Source organism: Choristoneura fumiferana, chromosome 6 (genome assembly GCF_025370935.1).
Source record: "Choristoneura fumiferana chromosome 6, NRCan_CFum_1, whole genome shotgun sequence".
Lineage (NCBI taxonomy): Eukaryota > Metazoa > Arthropoda > Insecta > Lepidoptera > Tortricidae > Choristoneura > Choristoneura fumiferana.
The window spans coordinates 5,262,362-5,282,907 of NC_133477.1; the positions used below are offsets into that span (position 1 = coordinate 5,262,362).

The window sequence follows — 20,546 nt, forward strand, 5'->3', positions numbered from 1 at the left end:
ATAGACAAAAATAACCAGTAATCTCTATTGTGGCCTAAACAAAAGTGCTTTAAAATTAATCCAGAATCTTCAATTAACGTAATGTTTAAAATCTGTATATTATTATATGTATCGGGAAAAGGGCCATTAAGTAGCCATAACATTGCTTAGCAAAGCATCCAGACGAAATCTTATAGGGTAAATATAATAGTTGTTGTTATATATGTAGGTAGGTAGATATCAAATGCATGTGGAGAGGATGGAGGGTAGCTATGAAATAAAGGGTTACTTCAGCAGCCGTACAGAGTGTTTCATTTCGTTCTTCTAGAACACCACATGGGTGTCAGGTGTAATTAGTTCATTAATTTCGAGATTACGACGAGTGCAGTTTCAGTGTATGAGTGTAAACAATGTCGGAAAACGAAGAGAGTGGTGATTACAAGGCAAAGTACACCGCCATGTCGCAGCCAACCGCCATGAGCGCGATAGGCAACCTCGCTAATAACTGGCGCGATTGGAAAAAAACGTTCGACTAGTATTTAATAGCGTCGGGGCGAGAAAAATCAGCTGATCGCGAGAAATGTGCGTTATTACTTCATGTCATAGGAAAAGTAGGAAGCGATTTGTTTGAAGAATTTGACATTAGCGCAAAAGAAAAGATAAATACGACGTGTTATGCAAAATGTTCAATGACCGCTGTGATCCGCAAATAAACACAAATTTTGAAAGACACTTATTTTTCGAGTCGTACAAACGGAGGACAAATTTGACAAGTACTTAGCGTCATTACGGGTAAAAAGCAAATCCTGTGATTTTGGCGATTTGAAAGAAAGCCTAATCTTGACTCAGATGATTCGAGGGATCAAGGACGGACAACTTAGAGAGAGAATGTTAAGAAAGAAGGATTTAAAATTGGATGAGGCAGCCTCATGGTGCCGCGCTGCGGAAATAGCGAGCGAGCAAGCTGACGCGGTCCGGAACGGCGCGAACCCGGGCTGCGCGGCCGCGGGAGCGCCCGCGGGCCGGGCCTAGCGCCGACATCGAGCAGGTGCGCGCGAGACCCTCGGCGCGCGCGCCCTACCGCGGCTCCCCGGCGCCGCGCGCGCCGGCGCGGGCGCGCTCAGCACTCGCAGCGGGCGCGCAGCGGCCTCAGCGCGAGAATGGCGTGTCCAGCGACCGGTTAAGTGTTCGAATGAGGGCTATCGTTTTTTTGTCTCACTAGATGGCGCACTGTTGCGTGAGGTTTTTAAGTGGCTTTCAGAGTCTGTTATTACGGGCATTAAAACAAAATTAAGATTAAAATTATATTTAAAACACCTTAAAACCGTACCATAAAATATCCAGCAACCACAGTGTTGCTTAGTCCCGTTTTGTTCGGAAAAAAGAGAGCACAAAAGTTTCCGAAAGACAAAACTGTCTCAAAACACAGACATTAATTGCCCGTAACGCATAATTGCCATAATTAATTTCAGGTTATGCAAAATATTCACAAAAAAAATCTTATTATAAATAAACCCGCGTAGCTCACCCAAAAACTATGAGATTTGACATTTCGGAGACCTCACGCTACACTAGCGCCTCTAGCGGCGAATTCATTCGCGATAGCCCTCATTGTGACTATGTGCACATGAAAAACAATTGCCCGGCCTTCAACACTAAGTGTTTTCGCTGCGATAGGTTTGGACACTTTATGAGATGTTGTAAAAGTAACTATGTTCGTGAAGTGTGTTATTCGTCGGACGAGATGAGTGAACTTGAAGAGTTGACAATACAAGGGGTGGAAATAAATGCACTAGAAAACAAAGGATGGTTCGAGACTGTGAAGGTAAACGGCGTTCCGGTGTCGTTCAAGCTGGATAGCGGTGCCGGCCGACGCCTGTGTAATGTCGTACGACAGTTTTGTTGCGGCAGGGTTTGATAAAACCATGTTGAACAACACCGGAACGGTGTTGCGCGAGGTCAGTAGAAACATTTTACCCGTAATGGGTTATTTTATTGCTAAAATTGTGCACAGCAAATATAATAAAAAATGTTCATGTAAAATATTTGTTTTAAACGTACAAGGTAACAACCTTTTATCACGAGATGTGTGTATTGAATTAAATTTAATTATGAGATTGAATGAGATTTCGAATGAAATAAATTGTAACCACTAGATAAATACAAAACAGTATTTGAAGGAATAGGCCGACTACCTGGCGTACACAGGTTGACTGTGGACGAGACAGTGCCCCCCGTAGTCAGAAGTTCTAGAAAAATTCCTATCAAACTGAGACCGCGACTACGGGAGGAACTAGATCGTCTTCAGGAGCTCAATATTATTGAAAAAGTGGACGAACCTACCGACTGGGTATCGAGTATAGTCTTGGTTGAAAAACCGGACGGTAAATTACGGTTATGCATAGATCCACTTCACTTAAACAAAGCCATCAAACGTAGTCACTTTCAGCTTCCTACCTTGGATGAAATTACTGGGAACCTTTCAGGAGCCAAATATTTTTCACATTTAGATGCTAGCAAGGGATTTTATATGATTGCTCTCGATGAAGCCAGTTCCAAGCTTTGTACGTTTGCAACTCCATTCGGGAGATTTAAGTTTTTAAGGTTACCGTTCGGTGTATGTTCCGCCTCAGAAGTTTTTCACAATGCGATGATTAAGATTTTTGCAAGGGAAGGAGTGGAGTGTTTCGTCGACGATTTGCTCGTGTACGGCAGGACGAAGGAGGAGCACGACGCCAGGCTGGAGGCGGTGCTACAGCGCGCGCTTGAGTTCGGAGTACGGTTCAACAAGGACAAATGCGTGTTGGGTGTTACACATGTCAAATATTTGGGTCATATTTTGGATGCCACGGGTATACGCCCTGATCCCGATAGGGTGCAAGTAATAAAAGATTTGCCCCCGCCGAGTTGCAGGAAAGAGTTGGAAAGGTTTCTCGGCATGACGAATTACGTGTCCAGGTTCATAAAGAACTACGCTGGGCAGTAGAACCCTTGAGGGGGTTGCTAAAACGTAACGTAAATTTTGAATGGAATGAATCGCACACAAAAGTTTATGAAAATATAAAAAAACGTGTATTGGATGCGCCCACTCTTCGGTACTACGATCCCAACGAGCCAGTGGTAGTTTCGGTGGACGCGAGCGCGCGCGGGCTGGGCGCCTGTCTGCTGCAGCACGGCCGCCCAGTGGCCTTCGCCGCGCGCGTGCTCACACCCGCCGAAACGCGATGGGCGCAAATCGAAAAGGAATTACTGGCAATTGTTTTCGGTTGCATCAAATTTCACCAATTTATATATGGCCACAGGAATGTCTTGGTTGAGAGTGATCATAAGCCACTTGAAGCAATATTCAAAAAACCACTTGATGACACTCCGATACGGCTCCAGCGTATGTTATTAAAACTTCAAAAATACTCACTTAATATAAAATATGTACCAGGGCGATATATGTTCGTTGCCGACACGCTGTCGCGCGCTCCGGCCGGTAACGGCAGTGGGTGCGACAAGGACATGAGCGATGAACTTGATGTTCATGTGAGTGCACTATATAATAACGTAAATTTTAGTGCAGATAAATTGAAATTGATTAAAGAAGAAATCGATAAAGATCCAGGGCTCAGTGCAGTCAGAAATTATTGTCGGTCGGGCTGGCCGCACACTAAAAGTATATTACGAGGAGAAGTAAAACCGTTTTGGGCCACAAGAGATGAACTTCATGTTATCAACGACATAATATTTCGAGTAAACCGTGTGGTGATACCATGCAGTCTCAGAAAAGAAATGCTACGAAGAATCCATGAAGGACACTTGGGCATCGAGAAGTGCAAATATAGGGCGCGAGATGTAATGTGGTGGCCAGGAATGTCGGGGCAAGTGGAATCGCTGGTAGCAGCGTGCCGCACCTGCGCCGAGCGCCGCAACGCGCAGCCGCGACAGCCACTGCTGCCGCACGCCCAGCCGGCCAGACCCTGGGAAATGCTGGGAACAGATCTGTTTCAGTTTAAAAATAAACACTACCTTTTAGTAGTGGACTACTACTCAAAATATCCAGAAGTAATATCCTTGACCGACATCCGCAGCGGAACTATAATTTCACAAATGAAAGGCATATTTGCTCGTCACGGAATACCTAAAAAAGTTATTTCAGACGGAGGTTTACAATTTACCTCGGCAGAGTTTGCATCATTCGCTAGTAAGTGGGAATTTGAACACGTTACCAGTTCACCTTACTACCCCTGTTCTAATGGCCTCGCAGAGAGGAGCGTGCAGACCATTAAAAAACTAATGAAAAAGGCTGCAAGTGACGGCTCCGATCCCTACTTGGCACTTTTAAACTTCCGTAACACCCCCGTCACTGGAGAGACGTACTCGCCGGCTCAGCTGCTTATGGGACGCAGGCTAAACACAAGATTACCCGTAAGCGACAAACTGCTTTCGCCGAAGGTACCCGTGCGGTTAGCAGTACAGAAGTTGAGGGTCATAAAAAGTCAAAAAGCTAAACAATACTATGATACTCGAACTCGACCGCTTCGACCTCTTGAAAAGAGTGAACAGGTGCACATCCGAGAACCAAACCCCACCCGTGAAGCACGATGGGTGCCAGCGCACATCGAAGGTGCAGCATCGCAGCCTAGATCATACTGGGTAACTACGCCAGACGGTGCCCGCTATCGCAGAAAGACAACACATCATTGCCACTCCACGTTATAACAAATACTTACACAAATACTGCACACCACGAAACACCTAAATCAGGCACCTCTCATTCCACTCAGTCAAAATCTCTAACTCAACATAAAAACCAAACAACTAATAAATATTACGATGACTTTGGGGAAAATGATGACGTCATAAACAACACACCAATAACACAAAACACAACACCAACACAGACAGCACAACCAAATGTTACGTCACACGCTCCGGTAGGCAGGTTCGTCCACCAGATCGATGGGGATACTAAAATCAAAATCATAAACATATCTAGGTAGGTACTTCTAAAACGTTAAGTCCAAAGCATGTTACTTATTTAATTATGTGTATTTTTTCATCTTACAAGAGGCAAAATATGTTACCTACCTCTATTATATTATGTGTCCAATAAAGAGCCATTGCATTGTATATTATAGTTAATATGATAATAGTTACTCCTTAAACTTTCTCACAGTAAAGTTTATCTGATGTAATTGATTAATTAAGGAATACAATTATTTACTTAATTTTCATAAAATTAATGTATGTACCGCATGAGGGTTATCAAGTGCCCCAAGTACAGACTTGTCTTAACTATTCTTTGTTATTAGTTATAATTGTTTATTATTTGTTTGCTTACCTATTAAGATAGGGCATATATCAAATGCATGTGGAGAGGATGGAGGGTAGCTATGAAATAAAGGGTTGTACTTCAGCAGCCGTACAGAGTGTTTCATTTCGTTCTTCTAGAACACCACAGTTTGTGTTGGTTGTGGTAGTCATGAGTTTGTGTTGCGCGGCACAGATGGCGCGCGACGCGGACGTCTCTTTGTTCACGCTGATCACCATGTCGCGGCACTTCACGGCCAGTCTGTGGAACTCCACGCAGTTCTGGATGTGCGGCGTCTGCTTCATCGCCGTGCTGCAGGCGAGTGCACCCTCTAGTGCAACGTGCAACCAGTCGATTCCCTGACATCAATACCCCCTGTTCACACTCAAACTCACAACATTTATTGACATTAAGAAACACACTACATCACAACAACAGCGAAAACACAGTAAAAACACAAATAGGTAGGTGGTGTTCTATGCAGTTAGTCTTGAAAACCGGCCAAGAGCGTGTCGGACACGCCCGAAATAGGGTTCCGTAGCCATAACAAAAAAAATAAGTAATATTTTTCTAAGGATTTCGTATTTTATACGGAATCTTCAAAGTTTAGGTATATTTTATACCTTAGGCTGCTATTTACTCTTAAACTACTATTAATTCTCAAGAAAACTTAGCCGTTATAGTTTTCCTTGTAAGTTTGATAAACTTACTACGATCCAAAATTTTTTAAATTTTTCCGTCCACCCACGTCCACCGGTTTAGATTTTAGAGGGGGGGGACGCTCAATTTTAATGAAAATTTGCACTTTAAAGTTGAATATTTCGCAAACAAATCACTGAATCGAAAAATCATCTTAGCAAACCCCTAATGGTTTTAAAGAAGACCTATCCAACGATACCCCACACTATAGGGTTGGGTGGGAAAAAAAATCACCACCACTTTACGTCTGTGGGAGGTACACTATATTTTTTATTGCACCATTTTGTCGGCATAGTTTACATATATATCCGTGCAAAATTACAGCTTTCTAGCATTGATAGTCCCTGAGCATAGCCGCGGACGGACAGATAGACAGACAGACATGGCGAAACTATAAGGGTTCCGTTTCTGCCATTTTGGCTCCGGAACCCTAAAAATGGATGCGTTAGGGAACCACTCATAGTCACGAGTAATATTTACCTCGACGTTTCAACCACATTGCAGTGGCCGTAGTCACGAGTAGACTGAAGTGTGGGGTGTCAAGTCTGCCTAGCAGCGCGAGCGGTGGATTTTCCAAATAAAATGAACAATTGTAGGAATCACTAAGTTTAAACTTCTCCAAGGCTGCCTTTCAGTTAACACTAAGGTGCTTGTCATGTCCAGGTGGGGTCCCTGTACGCTTTCCTGCCGATGGTCCTGAGCCCTGGTGGCGCGGCGCTGGCGAGCGGCAGCGCGGCGCTGCTGGGTGCGGCGCTGGCCTTCGCGCCCGTGGACGCGGGCGTCATGCAGCGCGCCGGCCCGCGCCCCCAGCTGACCCGTCCCGCGCAGGTGCGTGTGTACTGCCAGCGCTGGCCTTCGCGCCCGTGGTACTGAACAATATTCCAGTTAACAATTTTCTCGCTATCCGCAGATGATCCTCTTCGTATTCTGGTGCTACGCGTGCAAGTTCCTTCCCTCCGTGATCGCGATACTAGTCCTCTACGGGTTTACACTGCGCGCTTTCTGCGAGCAGATCGCCGCCGCGACCAACGCGACCGCGTGTTGGATCGTGTATCCTATCAACGTGGGCAACTACTCGGCGGCGCACGACTTGTCGCAGAAGAGCTGGCACGGCTGGGGCGACGATTTCTACGACTGGTTCTACTTGGCGCAGCATATCACGCTAGCGCTCATTACTTTGCATTTAAGTAAGTGTCAGGACAAATATTTTTATAACCATTGTAAACTTAACAAAGTTGCAAACCTCCGATATTGTCATTTCAATGTTCAATATCTCGAAAACGGCTGAATCCATTTTTGCCAAACATTCCTATGAACCACCGCAAGGAAAGTCACTTTCACGTAAAAAGCCGTATAGAAATCGGTCCATCCGTTTGAGAGCTACGATGCCACAGACAGACAGACATCGGCGTCAAACTTATAACACCCCTCTTTTTTTGCGTCGTGGGTTAAAAATTGAATTTTCATACCTCTCCTTCAGAAAAGTAACGGTCGTGGCCGGGCAGTGAAGTATCTTATAATTGACACTCTTGTTGTACCAACTGAATAGTCAGTGACACAGTGTGGCTAAAAAAATCAATGAATTATGTGCGCCGCCATGTAGGTGTTATTTTTTTGTTTCAGTTGTGATATCATTATCATTTGTACATCGACAATCTTCCATATGGCAGAAGTGCTTCTGGAGTAACAAAGTGTGGTCGGCCGCGGTTCTAGTGATGTAAGTTCACAAATATAATATTTAGTTGTATACGTATCAACGAATCGCGCCCATTCGGGGTCTTTGGCGCGGGGAATTCTAGATTATACAGTGGTGGCCACGTAATTAAGAACGATTTGAAGTTCCAGATTATTTTTAACTAAATCATGTCATGTGTAGTCGTGGGTCCTTCTTAGAAGTAACTAGTTACGTTATGAAATAGCCACATGAATAGAGCAAACGGGATTTAGAATAAAGAATAAAATTACTGTCATTTTTACTCAAATTTTGTTTTTATTCTCTTTAGTAACAAATTCAAATAGTAATGAAGCTGGACAAATAATTAAGAACGATTTATTGAACGGTTCGAAAGTTTTTTTATTTGAAACTTAGATTAACTTAAATCACACTAACGTGAAGTTTGTACAGAAAAAAAAAGCAATGTTATACATTTTCACTAAAATTAATAGTTAGTAGCATGTCCACGGCTTTTTATTACTGCCTTACACCGGCGAGGCATTGAATCTATCAATTTTTGACATTTCGCAAGAGAGATAGAGTTCCATTCTTCTAAGAATACGTCATACAGTTCTCTTAAATTGCCACACTGTCGATTTGAAACTTTTTTCTTGACTTCGCACCAAAGATGCTCTATTGCTCTAAGATCGGGGCTGTTGGGCTGGCCAATCTAAGACAGAAACTGATTGCGATGTGAGGAATTCCTTAACTGTACGTGCAGTATGCTTGGGACCATTGTCGTGCTGGAATGTCCAAATAACCGGAAGCACGCCTTCAGCATATGTAACATTGTTTCTTCCAGTATGTTTTTGTATTGAAATTGATCCATGTTTCCTTCTATCAGCCTAACAGGTCCAACACCATGTCCAGAAAAACATCCCCAAATTTTTACATTTCCCCGCCATGCTTTAAGTTACTTTTGTGTACTTTGGTCGGATGCTTTATTTGGAGGCCGTTTTACATATGTTTGCCATCAGAACATACCCTATTTATTTTTGTCTCGTCAGAAAAAAGAACGTTTTTCCACTGTCTGACTGTCCAGTTTTCATATCTTCTTGCAAATGCAAGCCGGGCTTGCCTATGACACCGTTTCAACATAGGCACCTTCCTTGCTATCCTTCGTGCAACTTTTCTTCCACCATACGCATTCGAATACTGCGTGCCGAGATTGCTGAAGGGTTGTTTTCGCCAAATATTTCTTTTCTCAACTCATTAGACCCTTTAAAAGAATTTTGTTTGCCAAACGAACGATATTTCGATCATCTCGACGAGATGACTTTCTTTGTCTAGGTACACGCGGAACATTTGAAGTAGTTTGATACGTAGCAAAATGCTTTATGGCGTGGAAAACCATAGTTTTTGAACATTGCAGATGATCGGCTATGTGTTTATACGACCAATTCTTGTCGCGAAGTTTTAGTATTACTTTTCTTGTAGATTTATCACAACTTTTATTTTTCCTCGTTGTTTTTATATGAAGCAATCGCCTTTAAGACTTTTACGGCACTAAATGGCGCCAAAATTATTCAAATAATAACCTAAAACCACAAAGCGGCGGTCCGTTCTCTATTTAAATTGAATAAAAAATCAACTATTCAGCGTTCTTAATTATATGACCAGCCAGTAAGTAGTAATACTAGGTTTAGATGTAATATATAAAGTTTATCTATTTATTTTTTAGCCAATTATATGTATAAATGAATTTACCGCTAGTAAGGAAAAGTTTTACGATACCGAGAGAAGTACAAAAATATACATACAGTTAGTAACACTTGTCAGTTTGAAAAAATCTTCTCTATAAAAAATCGTTCTTAATTATATGACCACAACTGTAACTATCCAATTCATTTAATACAAACATGACTATTTCCTCAAAGTTGTCCATTTTTCAATTTTTCAATTTTGTTGTCTACTTATTTAAAATATATTTATACCTATATAAACCTTGTGGTAAGTTAAGTGATAAAAAGTCAGATTATCTTTGTTGTTGGATCCAATAGAAAGTTTTGATGTAGTTACAAAATTAATTTTTTCCTTACAAGATTTCGTGAAGTTTTCCTGACGTCAAGAAATTTTGGATGTTTTATGTAGTTTATGTTTTATAATCTCGTCCTTAGGGTTAATCTTTTCTTGACAAAACTGATTTCTTGTCAATTTCATGACGGGCCAGCTTTTTGAGAAATACTCACATGTCACTAATACAATAATTCATAGATACGTCGGCAGCATTCGGAAGTAGTCGTGTGTTCCGAATTTTTACGATGGGAACGGTTTATTCACTTCATCTGTACCCCCAATACATCCTTGTATTTTTTTTTATTATTATTTTTAACTTATTAGCTTTCGTAATTAATTGTAATTATATATTTTGTTTTAAAAAATGTTTTTCTGCCAAGTTTAGTTTCTTGCGGCGCATTCTTCTTGGCTTGGCAATGGTCTTTCCGAAAATGCGGGTAGTATAAAAAGTGGTATGTAAGGCTGCGGCTTCTCTGAGGCGGAAACGAGCGGTGCGGAGAGGAGACGTGTAGGGATTCAACCAATCATATTAGTTGAATTCACATCTCGTCCCCGCCTCATTATCATCAGACGTGTAGGGATTGGTGGATCCCGCAGCCTAAAAGAGCCATTTGCGGCCTAGGGGTCATTCAAGTATTACGTAAGCACGGAAGGGGGGTGGGGTTCGCGGGGGAGGGCTTATTTTTGATGACATGGGGGCCGGGGTGGGGGGGGGGGGGGTTTTGGTTAGATGGTGCTTACGTCAGCCAATATTTAATTTACTAATTTCTGCAAAATGTAGGACAAGGGGGAAGGGGGGGGGTGTTAAAAATGACTAAAATTCGGCTGACACCTACTTGAACACCCTAACATGTTAATTTCGAACAGCATCGTGTCGCAGACGGCCATAAGCGTGTGGATGGTGCGCGCGCGGTACGGGCCGTGCACGGCGTGGGCGCTGTGCGCGCGGCGGCCGGCGCTGCCCGCGTGGCTGCGGCGGCTACGCCGGCTCGCTCGCAGCCGTCTTCGCGCTCAACGAACTCATCAAGTGGCAGGAGATTAAGTCAGTTACAAAAACTTCTTACTGCTTCCTTAGGGCCACACACATCAACATACACACACATACGTTTTTTTAAATTATGTACGCACAGGCCACCATGCGGAATTCCGAATCGGAAAACTACTGTTTGTATTTGGTAGGTCCATAGATTTGTATAGATTACTAGGTTCGGAATTCCAAATTCCGATACGGAATTCCAAATGCTTGCGGCCGCCCTTAGGGCTACGCTAGTTGACGCGGGTGCCCGGAGCGGACCCACGCCTGCGGATGCGGGTAAAATCCGTCGCACGACGCGTGCAATGAGGGCTATCGCGTATGAATTCACCACTAGAGGCGCTAGTGTAGCGTGAGTCTCCGAATGTCAAATCTCATAGTTTTTGGTGAGCAACGCGGGTTTATTTATAATTAGAATAATTTTGTGAATATTTTGCAATACCTGAAATTAATTATGGCAAATATGTGTTCCGGGGCAATTAATGTCTGTGTTTTGAGACAGTTTTGTCTTTCGGAAACCTTTGTCCTCCCTTTTTTCCGAACAAAACGGGGACTATGCAACACTGTGGCATGCTCGATATTTTTATGGTACGGCTTTAAGATGTATTAAATATGTTTTTAATCTAAACTTTGTTTTCACGCCGTAATAACAGACTTTGAAAGCCATACTTAAAAACCTCACCATCCACCATCATCCATCTAGTGAGACAAAAAACGATAGCCCTCATTAGCGCTGCTCATACTATATTTTAACAGGCGTCTACCCGCTCCGTGCAAACTGCGTCAGCTACTCTGCCTAGAGAGCCTTAGGGTTGTTCCAATAGATTGTAAATTAACTAAAACAATTACTTCACTCATCCGCGGCCTTGTGATAAGTACGTTTACGTTTATGCAAGAAATATGTATTGTATTGTATTGTAAAACTCCTTATTGTACATAAAACACATGAAAATAACATAACACAGGATAATAAGATGTACAAAGGCGAACTTATCCCTTAAAGGGATCTCTTCCAGTGTGTGTGTTCCAGTATATGTGTTCATACTGTTCCTCCACCTCCACACGGGTAGCATGGTGAACGGTTCTGATGCTCTAATATTGCACCATGCATGTGGTAGTACATTTTGTACCCGTTATCGCAATAAATATAATTATGATTAAAGATGAGCTCTAATTGAGTTCGAAACGCGTCAGGTAGTGTAGTGGTGGTGATAGATGGGTTTGTGTCTTTGTCTGTTCTTACAGTGTGGAGGTGGAGGAACTGCATGAACACACATTTCTTGCATATACGAAGCTATCATAAGGTCGCGGGTACGCAAAGTTATTGTTTTAGTTCATTCACAAGGACCTCCGCAAAGTAACGCCTGTTTCAACAAATTATCCAATAGATTGTCTTGCAACATTAGGCCACTCCACTTAAGCCGCGGGGCAGGCAGAGCGGCACGGCACGGCACCGAGGTTTGGGGAAAGAAATGTGAAAGTATCGTCTTTGAATCAAGGCCTTCTTTATTTAACGTTGTACCCTTGCGAAGCCCACTGCTAAACATTAATTTCTCCCGAAATGTACCACTACCGTTTACTTTATTAAGCTCATCATAAAATGGAATGCCTTTACACGTTAGCTGTACGTGCCTGTCTTAATGTTATTATTTTTGCAGGGCCGACGAGCGGAACCAAAGGCGCGCCCGCCTGGACTTCGGGACGAAACTAGGCATGAATTCGCCATTCTAGTCAATTACGCTTTGCATTTTAACTTTTTTGTGAGCTTTTATCGGTTTCCAACCGACCGAACAGTCTCGCTAGGTCGACTTTTGTTTAATGGACGAGACCCGGACGAGGCTACTAGGTCGAAGGAGCCACCCTCTGACGTGGCCGCCGGCGGGCCGCTCGGATCACCATTTAACTACACTGAGGAGCAAAATTTGTGCTAGGACTACACATCCAAAGTACACTAATTAATTTTCCTATTTATTTTTGCTCTTCAGTATAGTTTTAAGTTAAGGAGGAGTGACATTGTACTTACGTATTTATATTGATATTAGACTATTTTGTACTTACTGTTTTTCAGTACTCAGTTTTTGATAAAAACAGTATATTAGAATAAATATTTAAAAATAAAATATTGTTTTATTCAATGAAACAACGCAGTGGAAACAAATACATCGTTTATTTAAACTAAATAATTTGTGATGTACATTATACACAGCAGTCATCTTAACACACCAATCTGTTTTGTTCAGGCCACTATCTGAGGTCATTGTTAACTCCGTTTAACACTACACTAACAATTACATGATTAATACAAATCAACACTAGTTACAGTTATAGTTACACATACATCATTTGTTAATAACAATTTTTAATTGCATTCTCCAATATCGACCTACACTATTGTTAATTGCTAAACACTTGTACTTATAGGTAAGTAAATGAACAAGTCGCCAGTACTAGGAGTCATCTGGTAAATCTAGTATTTGAGTGACAAAGGAACAGACATCAGTCTCCTTTTGACTGTGCTCTTGGCAGAATGGGTGAGCTAAAAGTGTGTCATAGTTGGGCCTCTGTTTGAAGTCTTTCTGTAAGCATTGTGTGATCATGTCCTCAAAGTCTGGTGAGAATTGTCCACTGGGAAGCCTAGGTGGATCATCTTTGACCACTTGTTTTAACTGCTCAAATGGTGTTCCCCATGTATTGTATGGAAACTTACCAGTAGACAGCTCTATCATAGATATACCTAAAGACCAAACATCACTGCGGATGTCATACTGGCCAGGGTTGCCCATTGGGTCAATCCTCTCGGGAGCCATGTAGGGCTTGCAGCCGGCATCAATTGTCTTTGCCACGGAGTCAACAAGATATCCAGAAATACCAAAATCACACATTTTTACCTCACCTTCTCTGTTGATCAGGATATTTGATGGTTTCACATCTCTGTGAATGACTTTCAGCTTGGAATGGAGGTAGTGCAGTGCACTCACAACTGAGAATGCAATTTTGCCGAGGATGTTTTCAGGTATGGTCTGGTTGTTTTTGTACACTTTGGTGTAGAATTTGTCAAGGCTCATGTCCATAACCTCCATACAGATCCACACATCACCCTCCCTGAACATGGCTCCATAGAAGTGTACCGTGTAGGGACACGCACTGGCTCTCATTGACACGTCAAGATCCATCAGAAGACGCTTCAGTTCTTGTGATTGTGTGTTCAAAGAAGCCGTAATTCTCTGAAAAAATTATATTACCATGAGATGACACTTCCAACATATTATTATAAACCCAGTTAGGGTAGGGCGCGGTGGGGCGACCGCCCAGGGCGCCGGACTTAAAGGGGCGCCTGAAGCCTATACCTTCTAGAAAATTCCCAAAGTTGGGGGCACCGTGGGAATCTCGCCCAGGGCGCTGGAAGTGCTAAAACCGGCACTGTATAAACCCATCACTCACTGGATACACAAACTTTTTGCAATGGGGCAGGATTTGGGTACCCTTACTTAGCAGTCAAAAAAGTTGAATTGCAATTCTAATTCTGCTTAAGCATAAACTAAATAGTTTAATTTGAGTTCAAGTAAAAAATCTCTGCTTTTTTTTTAATCTAGTATATTACAATACAATACAAAGACTCTTTATTGTACACCAGACATAGTAAGCGATACAGAAAACAGATACACAAAAAATATTACAAGGTGAGCAATAGGCAATAGGTATATTAACGAGGCTTTAGTACACCAAATGTGACTATGTCAGCCTCATGGGGAGCCTCACTTATATACACCACACTACAGATATTACGCTCTCCCTTGCACTCAAACCACGTCTCTGGATGCAAAGGCCAGTCTAATGAATCTGTAAATCAGCATTGCTTCTTCTGAAAGCGGTTAACTTTTGATTACATTTACACCTCCAATGAACAAGCCCATACCACCCAAATACCTGTCTCTGATGTCCTAATTCTGATCACATTCCAAAAGAAAATTAATAAGGTCTTCAGTCTTATTACAACCTATAAACAAGGTGATTGTACAACTCTCATCAATTTCAAATCAACTCGCATCAAATGCTTGAACTTAAAGGATGTATAATGAATTCTGAATCACAATGAAGAAAGTTCACTAATTTTGAATTTTGGCTTTCTGTATTCTCTGTTTACACCTTTCCTTTCTGGCAAAGGGTAGTGGATAAGACAGGGCTTCCCAAACTTATTTGTGCTGTGATGCCCTTGGGATACAGCCATTTTTTTTATGACGCCCCTCAGCCCAGCCCCCAAAAAAGGTCTGCCGGTTTTATTTCAGGCATTGCAACCAAGTTAGCCTGCTTGTTATGCCACTATTTATGTGCAATAGTGATAATTAAAATTAGCTAGAAATATACAATGTGTTAGAAATAGATAAGAAATAGCGTAAGTATTCAATTCAATTCAATTCTTAGAAGTATAGCTCCATCGATACTATCGATGATTCCGCCAATGTCGAGGTTGGAAAAGACACTATCGGTTAGCCGTTGTACGGTAGCTTCGGCGTGCGGTACTCGGATGAGAATCTAGAATAAGACAACACAAACATAAATTTTGTTAAACTACCTACAAAAATAGTTTGTTAATTTTTATAAATTTACATAATACAGTTATAAGAGGAGTGTGCGCTATCGCAAGGAGGAAATTTAAATTGATAGGGCGAGGGATATCAGGAGGGAGGAGGTCATATAGGGGGGTAACAATTTTGGAGCAATGGAAGAACATGTGTTCGAGGGTGCCCTCGTCCATGCCGCATTCACATATGGAGTGGTCTCGAACCCGTATTTTGGCGAGGAAGACTGGTGTGCATACATGTCCGAGACGAAGGCGAATGATAGTGGATGTGATATTTTTGGGAATCGATTTTGTTTTAAAGAACCACGGCTTTGTGGGCAGATCAGGTTGGAGTTTCCCGTAATGTTTACCAACACAAATTCGAGTAGTTTGCCAGCAGGAGTTCCATGTATCACGCATTTGTGGTAATGCGAGAGCTCTTACGTCGCGTGGGAAGCACTTCTTATACTTATCACAGCCTAATTCGATGGCCTCTTTAGCACACATATCCGCAGTCTCGTTGCCTTTTATGCCACAGTGACCAGGGATCCAGGCCAGTACTATATCTAGGCTTTCGAGGTGAGATTTGTGTAGGATTTCTTTAATTAGTAAAGTAATGCAGAAGTTGTCTTTAGCATGGAATGGTCGCTTGACAATGTCCTGCAAGCAGCTTAAGGAGTCTGTGAGTATGAGCGATTTTGAGATTTTATGTGAGTGGGCAAAAAGAATGGCTTCAAGCAAGGCCACTGCTTCACCAGAAAATACAGAATTGCCAGGAGGAAGCTTAAAATTTAAAATTATTTTATATTTTGGTATCCACACAGCAGCACCCACAGGGCCGCCTTCTGATAGTCTTGAAGCATCGGTAAATATGATAAGATAGTCAGACCAGTTTTCTCCTATCACCCTATTGAAGAAACCGTCAGCATTAGGTTGGTTTTTATGTATACCGAGGCTGAGAAGGACAGTTGGTGATAGATCAGGCTATCATAGTCTGTTTCAAAAAGTGGGTTTTTATAATTTTGAAAGAGTGGAACAGGAAGGGTTTGTGTTTTCTGAAAGCTGTTAACGAGCAGTGGCTTCACTTTATTGGTCCAATAAGGTGAGGTGGAAACATATTGTGCAAGGGACTCTATTATGGGGAGCAGGGGGTGCGAGATGTCTGAAGGGTTTTGGACAAAAAACGATCAGCGAGGTATTGTCTACGGAGGTGATAAGGGGGATCCAGACATTCCACTTGTAGAGCTTTGGTTGGAGAGGATTTCATCGCTCCTGTAATTATTCTCAGGCATCTGGCCTGAATCCTATCCAATCTCGACAGTGCTAATCTGCTACAGGGCTCCAGAAGGAAGCTTCCATAATCAAAGTGGCTTCTTATAATAGCATTATAGAGGAGCTTCTGGCTATACGGGTGGGAGCCCCACCTGACCCCAGATAGCGCACGCAAGATGTTTATATTTTTCTCCGCCTTTTGGCTGACGTAGTTTAAATGGTCGACTCCCGACAATTTTGAATCCAAAATTAATCCCAAAAATTTTACCTTTTCGTGGTTCGCAATTGGCAGGCCATTAACTTGAACGTTTGTTTCAGGGACGGCCCTTTTACGGGTGAAAACGACAACACTGCTTTTTTCTGGAGAAAGAGAGAGGCCGTGGTCGCTAAGCCACGAGTCTAAGTAGAAGAGGGCAGAATTCAGGGAGTTGGAAGAATCGGTGACCGATCTTGATGACGTGTATAGAGCTATGTCATCCGCATATTGGAGTATTTTGCAGAAGCAATTGACAGAGGTGTCGAGATCAGCAGTATATAAACTGTAAAGGAGAGGGCTAAGGACTGAACCTTGTGGAAGTCCCTTCCACACGAAGTAGGGTGAGGTTAGCACTCCATTACAGCGGACAAGGATAGAGCGACCCATAAGCAAATTGCTTATGATGTTAATGGTCCTCGCCGGAATACTCAGATTGAGCATTTTCTGCCTGAGTAAGGGAAGATCTACATTATCATAAGCTGCTTTAACATCCAAGAAAACGCCAACCACATGCTCACCACGGGAAAAAGCGATTCTGACGTCCGAAGTAAATACGCTTAGGCTATCCATGGTTCCCATACCCTTTCGGAACCCAAATTGAGTACTGGACAATTTGTTGAAGGTTTCTACGAACCATTCCAGTCTGTTTTTAATCAGATGCTCCATAATTTTGGCAGGTACGCAGGAGAGAGCAATAGGCCTGTGAGAATTCGGGTCAGCGGGGTCCTTGTTTGCCTTTAAAAGAGGTATTACAATTTGTACTTTCCACTCCTCCGGTATCTTCCTGACAAGTAAATTTCATTTAAGATTTGTAGGAATAGCTGTTTGGCACTATTGGGAGATTGGGTAAAGAAAGAGTATGGGATGCCATCTAAACCCGGGGCGGAGTCTTGAAGGTGATCCAGGGCACAACATAGTTCTTCATAGCTAAAAGGCTCACTCATTCTGTCAGATGGAGATGAAGAGGAAGAGTACTTCCAATTCCATCCTGGGATGGGACAAAGGGAGGAGCCAGTTTCGCCACAAAGTCGTCAAGCCAAGAGACAGAGTTGGAGCTAACGTTGTTGTCACTCTGCGAGCATCGGAACGCCTTAATTTTCCTCCAAACTAGGGTTGAAGGAGTCCTGGGAGATAAGGATTCACAAAAGGACCGCCATCCCTGTTCTTTTTGTTGCTAAGTAGTCTTTTAGTGCGAGCTGAAATGCGTTGGAAATCAAGGTACCTCTCTATAGATAGGTCTGCTGCAAAGAGAGTCTCGGCCTTCTTCCGTTCCTTGATGGCAGCTGTGCATTCCGCATCCCACCAGGCCGGGGAGGGGACTTTCTCCCTGGCAGAGTTTTTAAGTGGAATGGAATCATCGGCAGCGGATGTGAGTGCTACTATAAAGTTTGAATAGATGATCAAGAAGTTGTCCTTAGTGACAGGTGGGATATTCCTGATATTATCATTCAAAATTTCTCGAAATTTGCTCCAGTCTGCACCAGGCAGCCTATATTTTAGAAGGGGTTCTTGCTTAGGGGGGTGGGGATGGAGGAGTTGCATAACGTTATTACAATAGGGAGGTGGTCGCTTCCAAGGGAGTTGGAAGTTACTGACCATGATAAGGAATGGACTAAATTTGGAGATGCGAGAGTTAAATCAGGGACACTTGGATTTTGTAAAGGAGATGTTCTGCGGGTAGGAGTTCCATCATTTAAAAAACACAGATTAATTACATCAGCAAGGTCTAGAATGTAGGTGGAGACTGGGTCACAACAATGGGAGCCCCACATGGTGTGACGACAGTTGAAGTCACCTTGAACAAGAAATGGAGCGGGAAGGGAGGACAGGATGGTGGTTAATTCTTGCAGAAGGGCAGGAGCAGGATGTGGAACATAAACCGAAACAAAGGTAATGTTGAGAGCACGAACTGCCACAAATTTAACCCGGGAGAATGGGGAGGGATAGGGAGTTGGGAAAAAGGAAAATTCCTTCTACTAAAAGGGCACTACCTGCCCAACCATCATCTCGGTCATCCCGGAGACAGCTGTAGCCAGTTACTCTAAAAAGAGCTCCAGGCCTCAACCAGGTCTCCGAGATGGCAAAGATGATTGGGTTATAACTGTTTATTAAGTATGCTAATTCATGTTTTTTTTTTTATGTTTCTAGAGTTCCATTGTATTAGGCTGTGATTGGCCGTCTTGAATGATTTTATTTATAGCAGTGCTTATGTGACCCTGAAGGGTTCTAGAACAGTGTACGGTATTATATCCGAGAATTTCGATAGAAGATTTATCAGCATTTTGGTGATCAATTCTGCCAAATTGTCATTTGGGACCGGACTATCATGGTATCCCAGAGCACAGCCGTTAGGGAGAGATGATTTGGAGTATATGTAAAAGCCTGGTGAGCCTGTGCATCATAGGATTTGCTGGGGGGGGTCTAGGACGGCGCTCAATGTAGACCGTTTTTTTGTATGACTGAGTGGGAGAGCCAGGAGGGCTTTGAGAGTCTACAATTTGGGAGTGAGGGGTCTGTTGGAAGTCTGGCGAAAAATTTTGTCTGGCTTTGTCCGCATATGAAGTACGGACAGGACGGAATCTCCTAGCAGCTTCTACATAACCTATATTTTTCAATCGACATAACTGTTTTTATTGACTTTTGCCGGGAGAATTCAGGGCATCTGTTGTCTGTGGCATGTGGGGACCAGAGCAGTAGAGGCAAGTCACATCCGAATCAGGAACTGTACAATCTGATGTTGCATGATTCTGGGCGCATTTGGCACACCTTGGGTTTGAACGGCACTGGTCTTTGACATGGCCAAATCGACAGCATTTGTGGCATTGAATTGTAGGGAGCTTGTAATTGTCAACTGGAATTGACATGCTGTATACATATATTTTTTCTGGGAGGTTTTGGCCTAGAAAAGTTAATACCACTGTAGGGGTTGGGTCCCAAGATGGTTTACCATCAATGTACTTTTTTTTATTTAAACGCCTGGCTTTTATAACAGTACCTGTTCCAGATGGACATTCAATGGCATCAATTAGCTCTTCCAAAGTCCATTCTAATGGAATTTGTCGCACCACACCCATGCGTGATACCTGGAACCTCGGGATTGCTGCTACTAGGTTGTGTTGAGCTATTACGGGATTTTCAATGAATAAATTTGCTTCCCGGGCGAGGTAAAATAGATATTTAATTTATTTTTCCCTGCACTTTTCATCTCCTTTATCCCTGACACTTTGCTATTGTAAATTGTCTGAGCCATTTTAAGACCACGTACATGTGAGGGCGAGTTTTGAATTTCACATGAAACCTGCACTACGAATGGGCCTGAGTCACTTTCCGAGTACTTTAGGTCCGATCCATTCTCGAATCCTGGTCGAACAAACGTGTGTTGTTTAGAGGCGCTTGGCGACGTAGTTTTTTTGCTAACATCATCGGGTTCGGAAGGGATATTAGCGGGCGCTTGCTACTACCTGGCTTTACGGTAGCACGGGGGACGTAATTGAGGTCTGCGGAAAAGTTTGGGGGCAGAGGAGTCCCGCCCCTGTCGGGCGGCTCGTCATCCCTATACTCGACATCACGGGACTGACACAAACACTTACCTAGCACTTATAAACCACCACCAACAGAAATTTTGAAAACTCAGTTCGATTTGAGGGTGTAAACGCGATAGAAAATGCGATTCTAACCTATACACGTGTGTGCCTGCCAGCACAAGAACAGGCGGAA

The 20,546-nt window shown here is 42.8% G+C and overlaps 2 protein-coding genes across 2 annotated transcripts; one reads left to right on the top strand and one right to left on the bottom strand.

Moving 5' to 3' along the window:
• Window positions 1-4,483: 4,483 nt before the first annotated feature.
• Window positions 4,484-10,674, top strand: LOC141428475 (transmembrane protein 94-like; the record flags this gene model as incomplete). Its single annotated transcript, XM_074088465.1, has 6 exons — window positions 4,484-4,620; window positions 5,419-5,596; window positions 6,641-6,805; window positions 6,888-7,164; window positions 7,601-7,694; window positions 10,575-10,674. Coding segments are annotated over exons 1-6 (951 nt in total), but the record flags the coding sequence as incomplete, so codon positions are not given.
• A 2,214-nt stretch (window positions 10,675-12,888) lies between these two features.
• Window positions 12,889-13,961, bottom strand: LOC141428544 (dual specificity mitogen-activated protein kinase kinase 6-like). Its single transcript, XM_074088542.1, has one exon. The coding sequence runs from the start codon at window positions 13,911-13,913 to the stop codon at window positions 13,188-13,190; it is 726 nt and encodes a 241-aa protein (XP_073944643.1). The 5' UTR covers window positions 13,914-13,961; the 3' UTR covers window positions 12,889-13,187.
• Window positions 13,962-20,546: the final 6,585 nt, after the last annotated feature.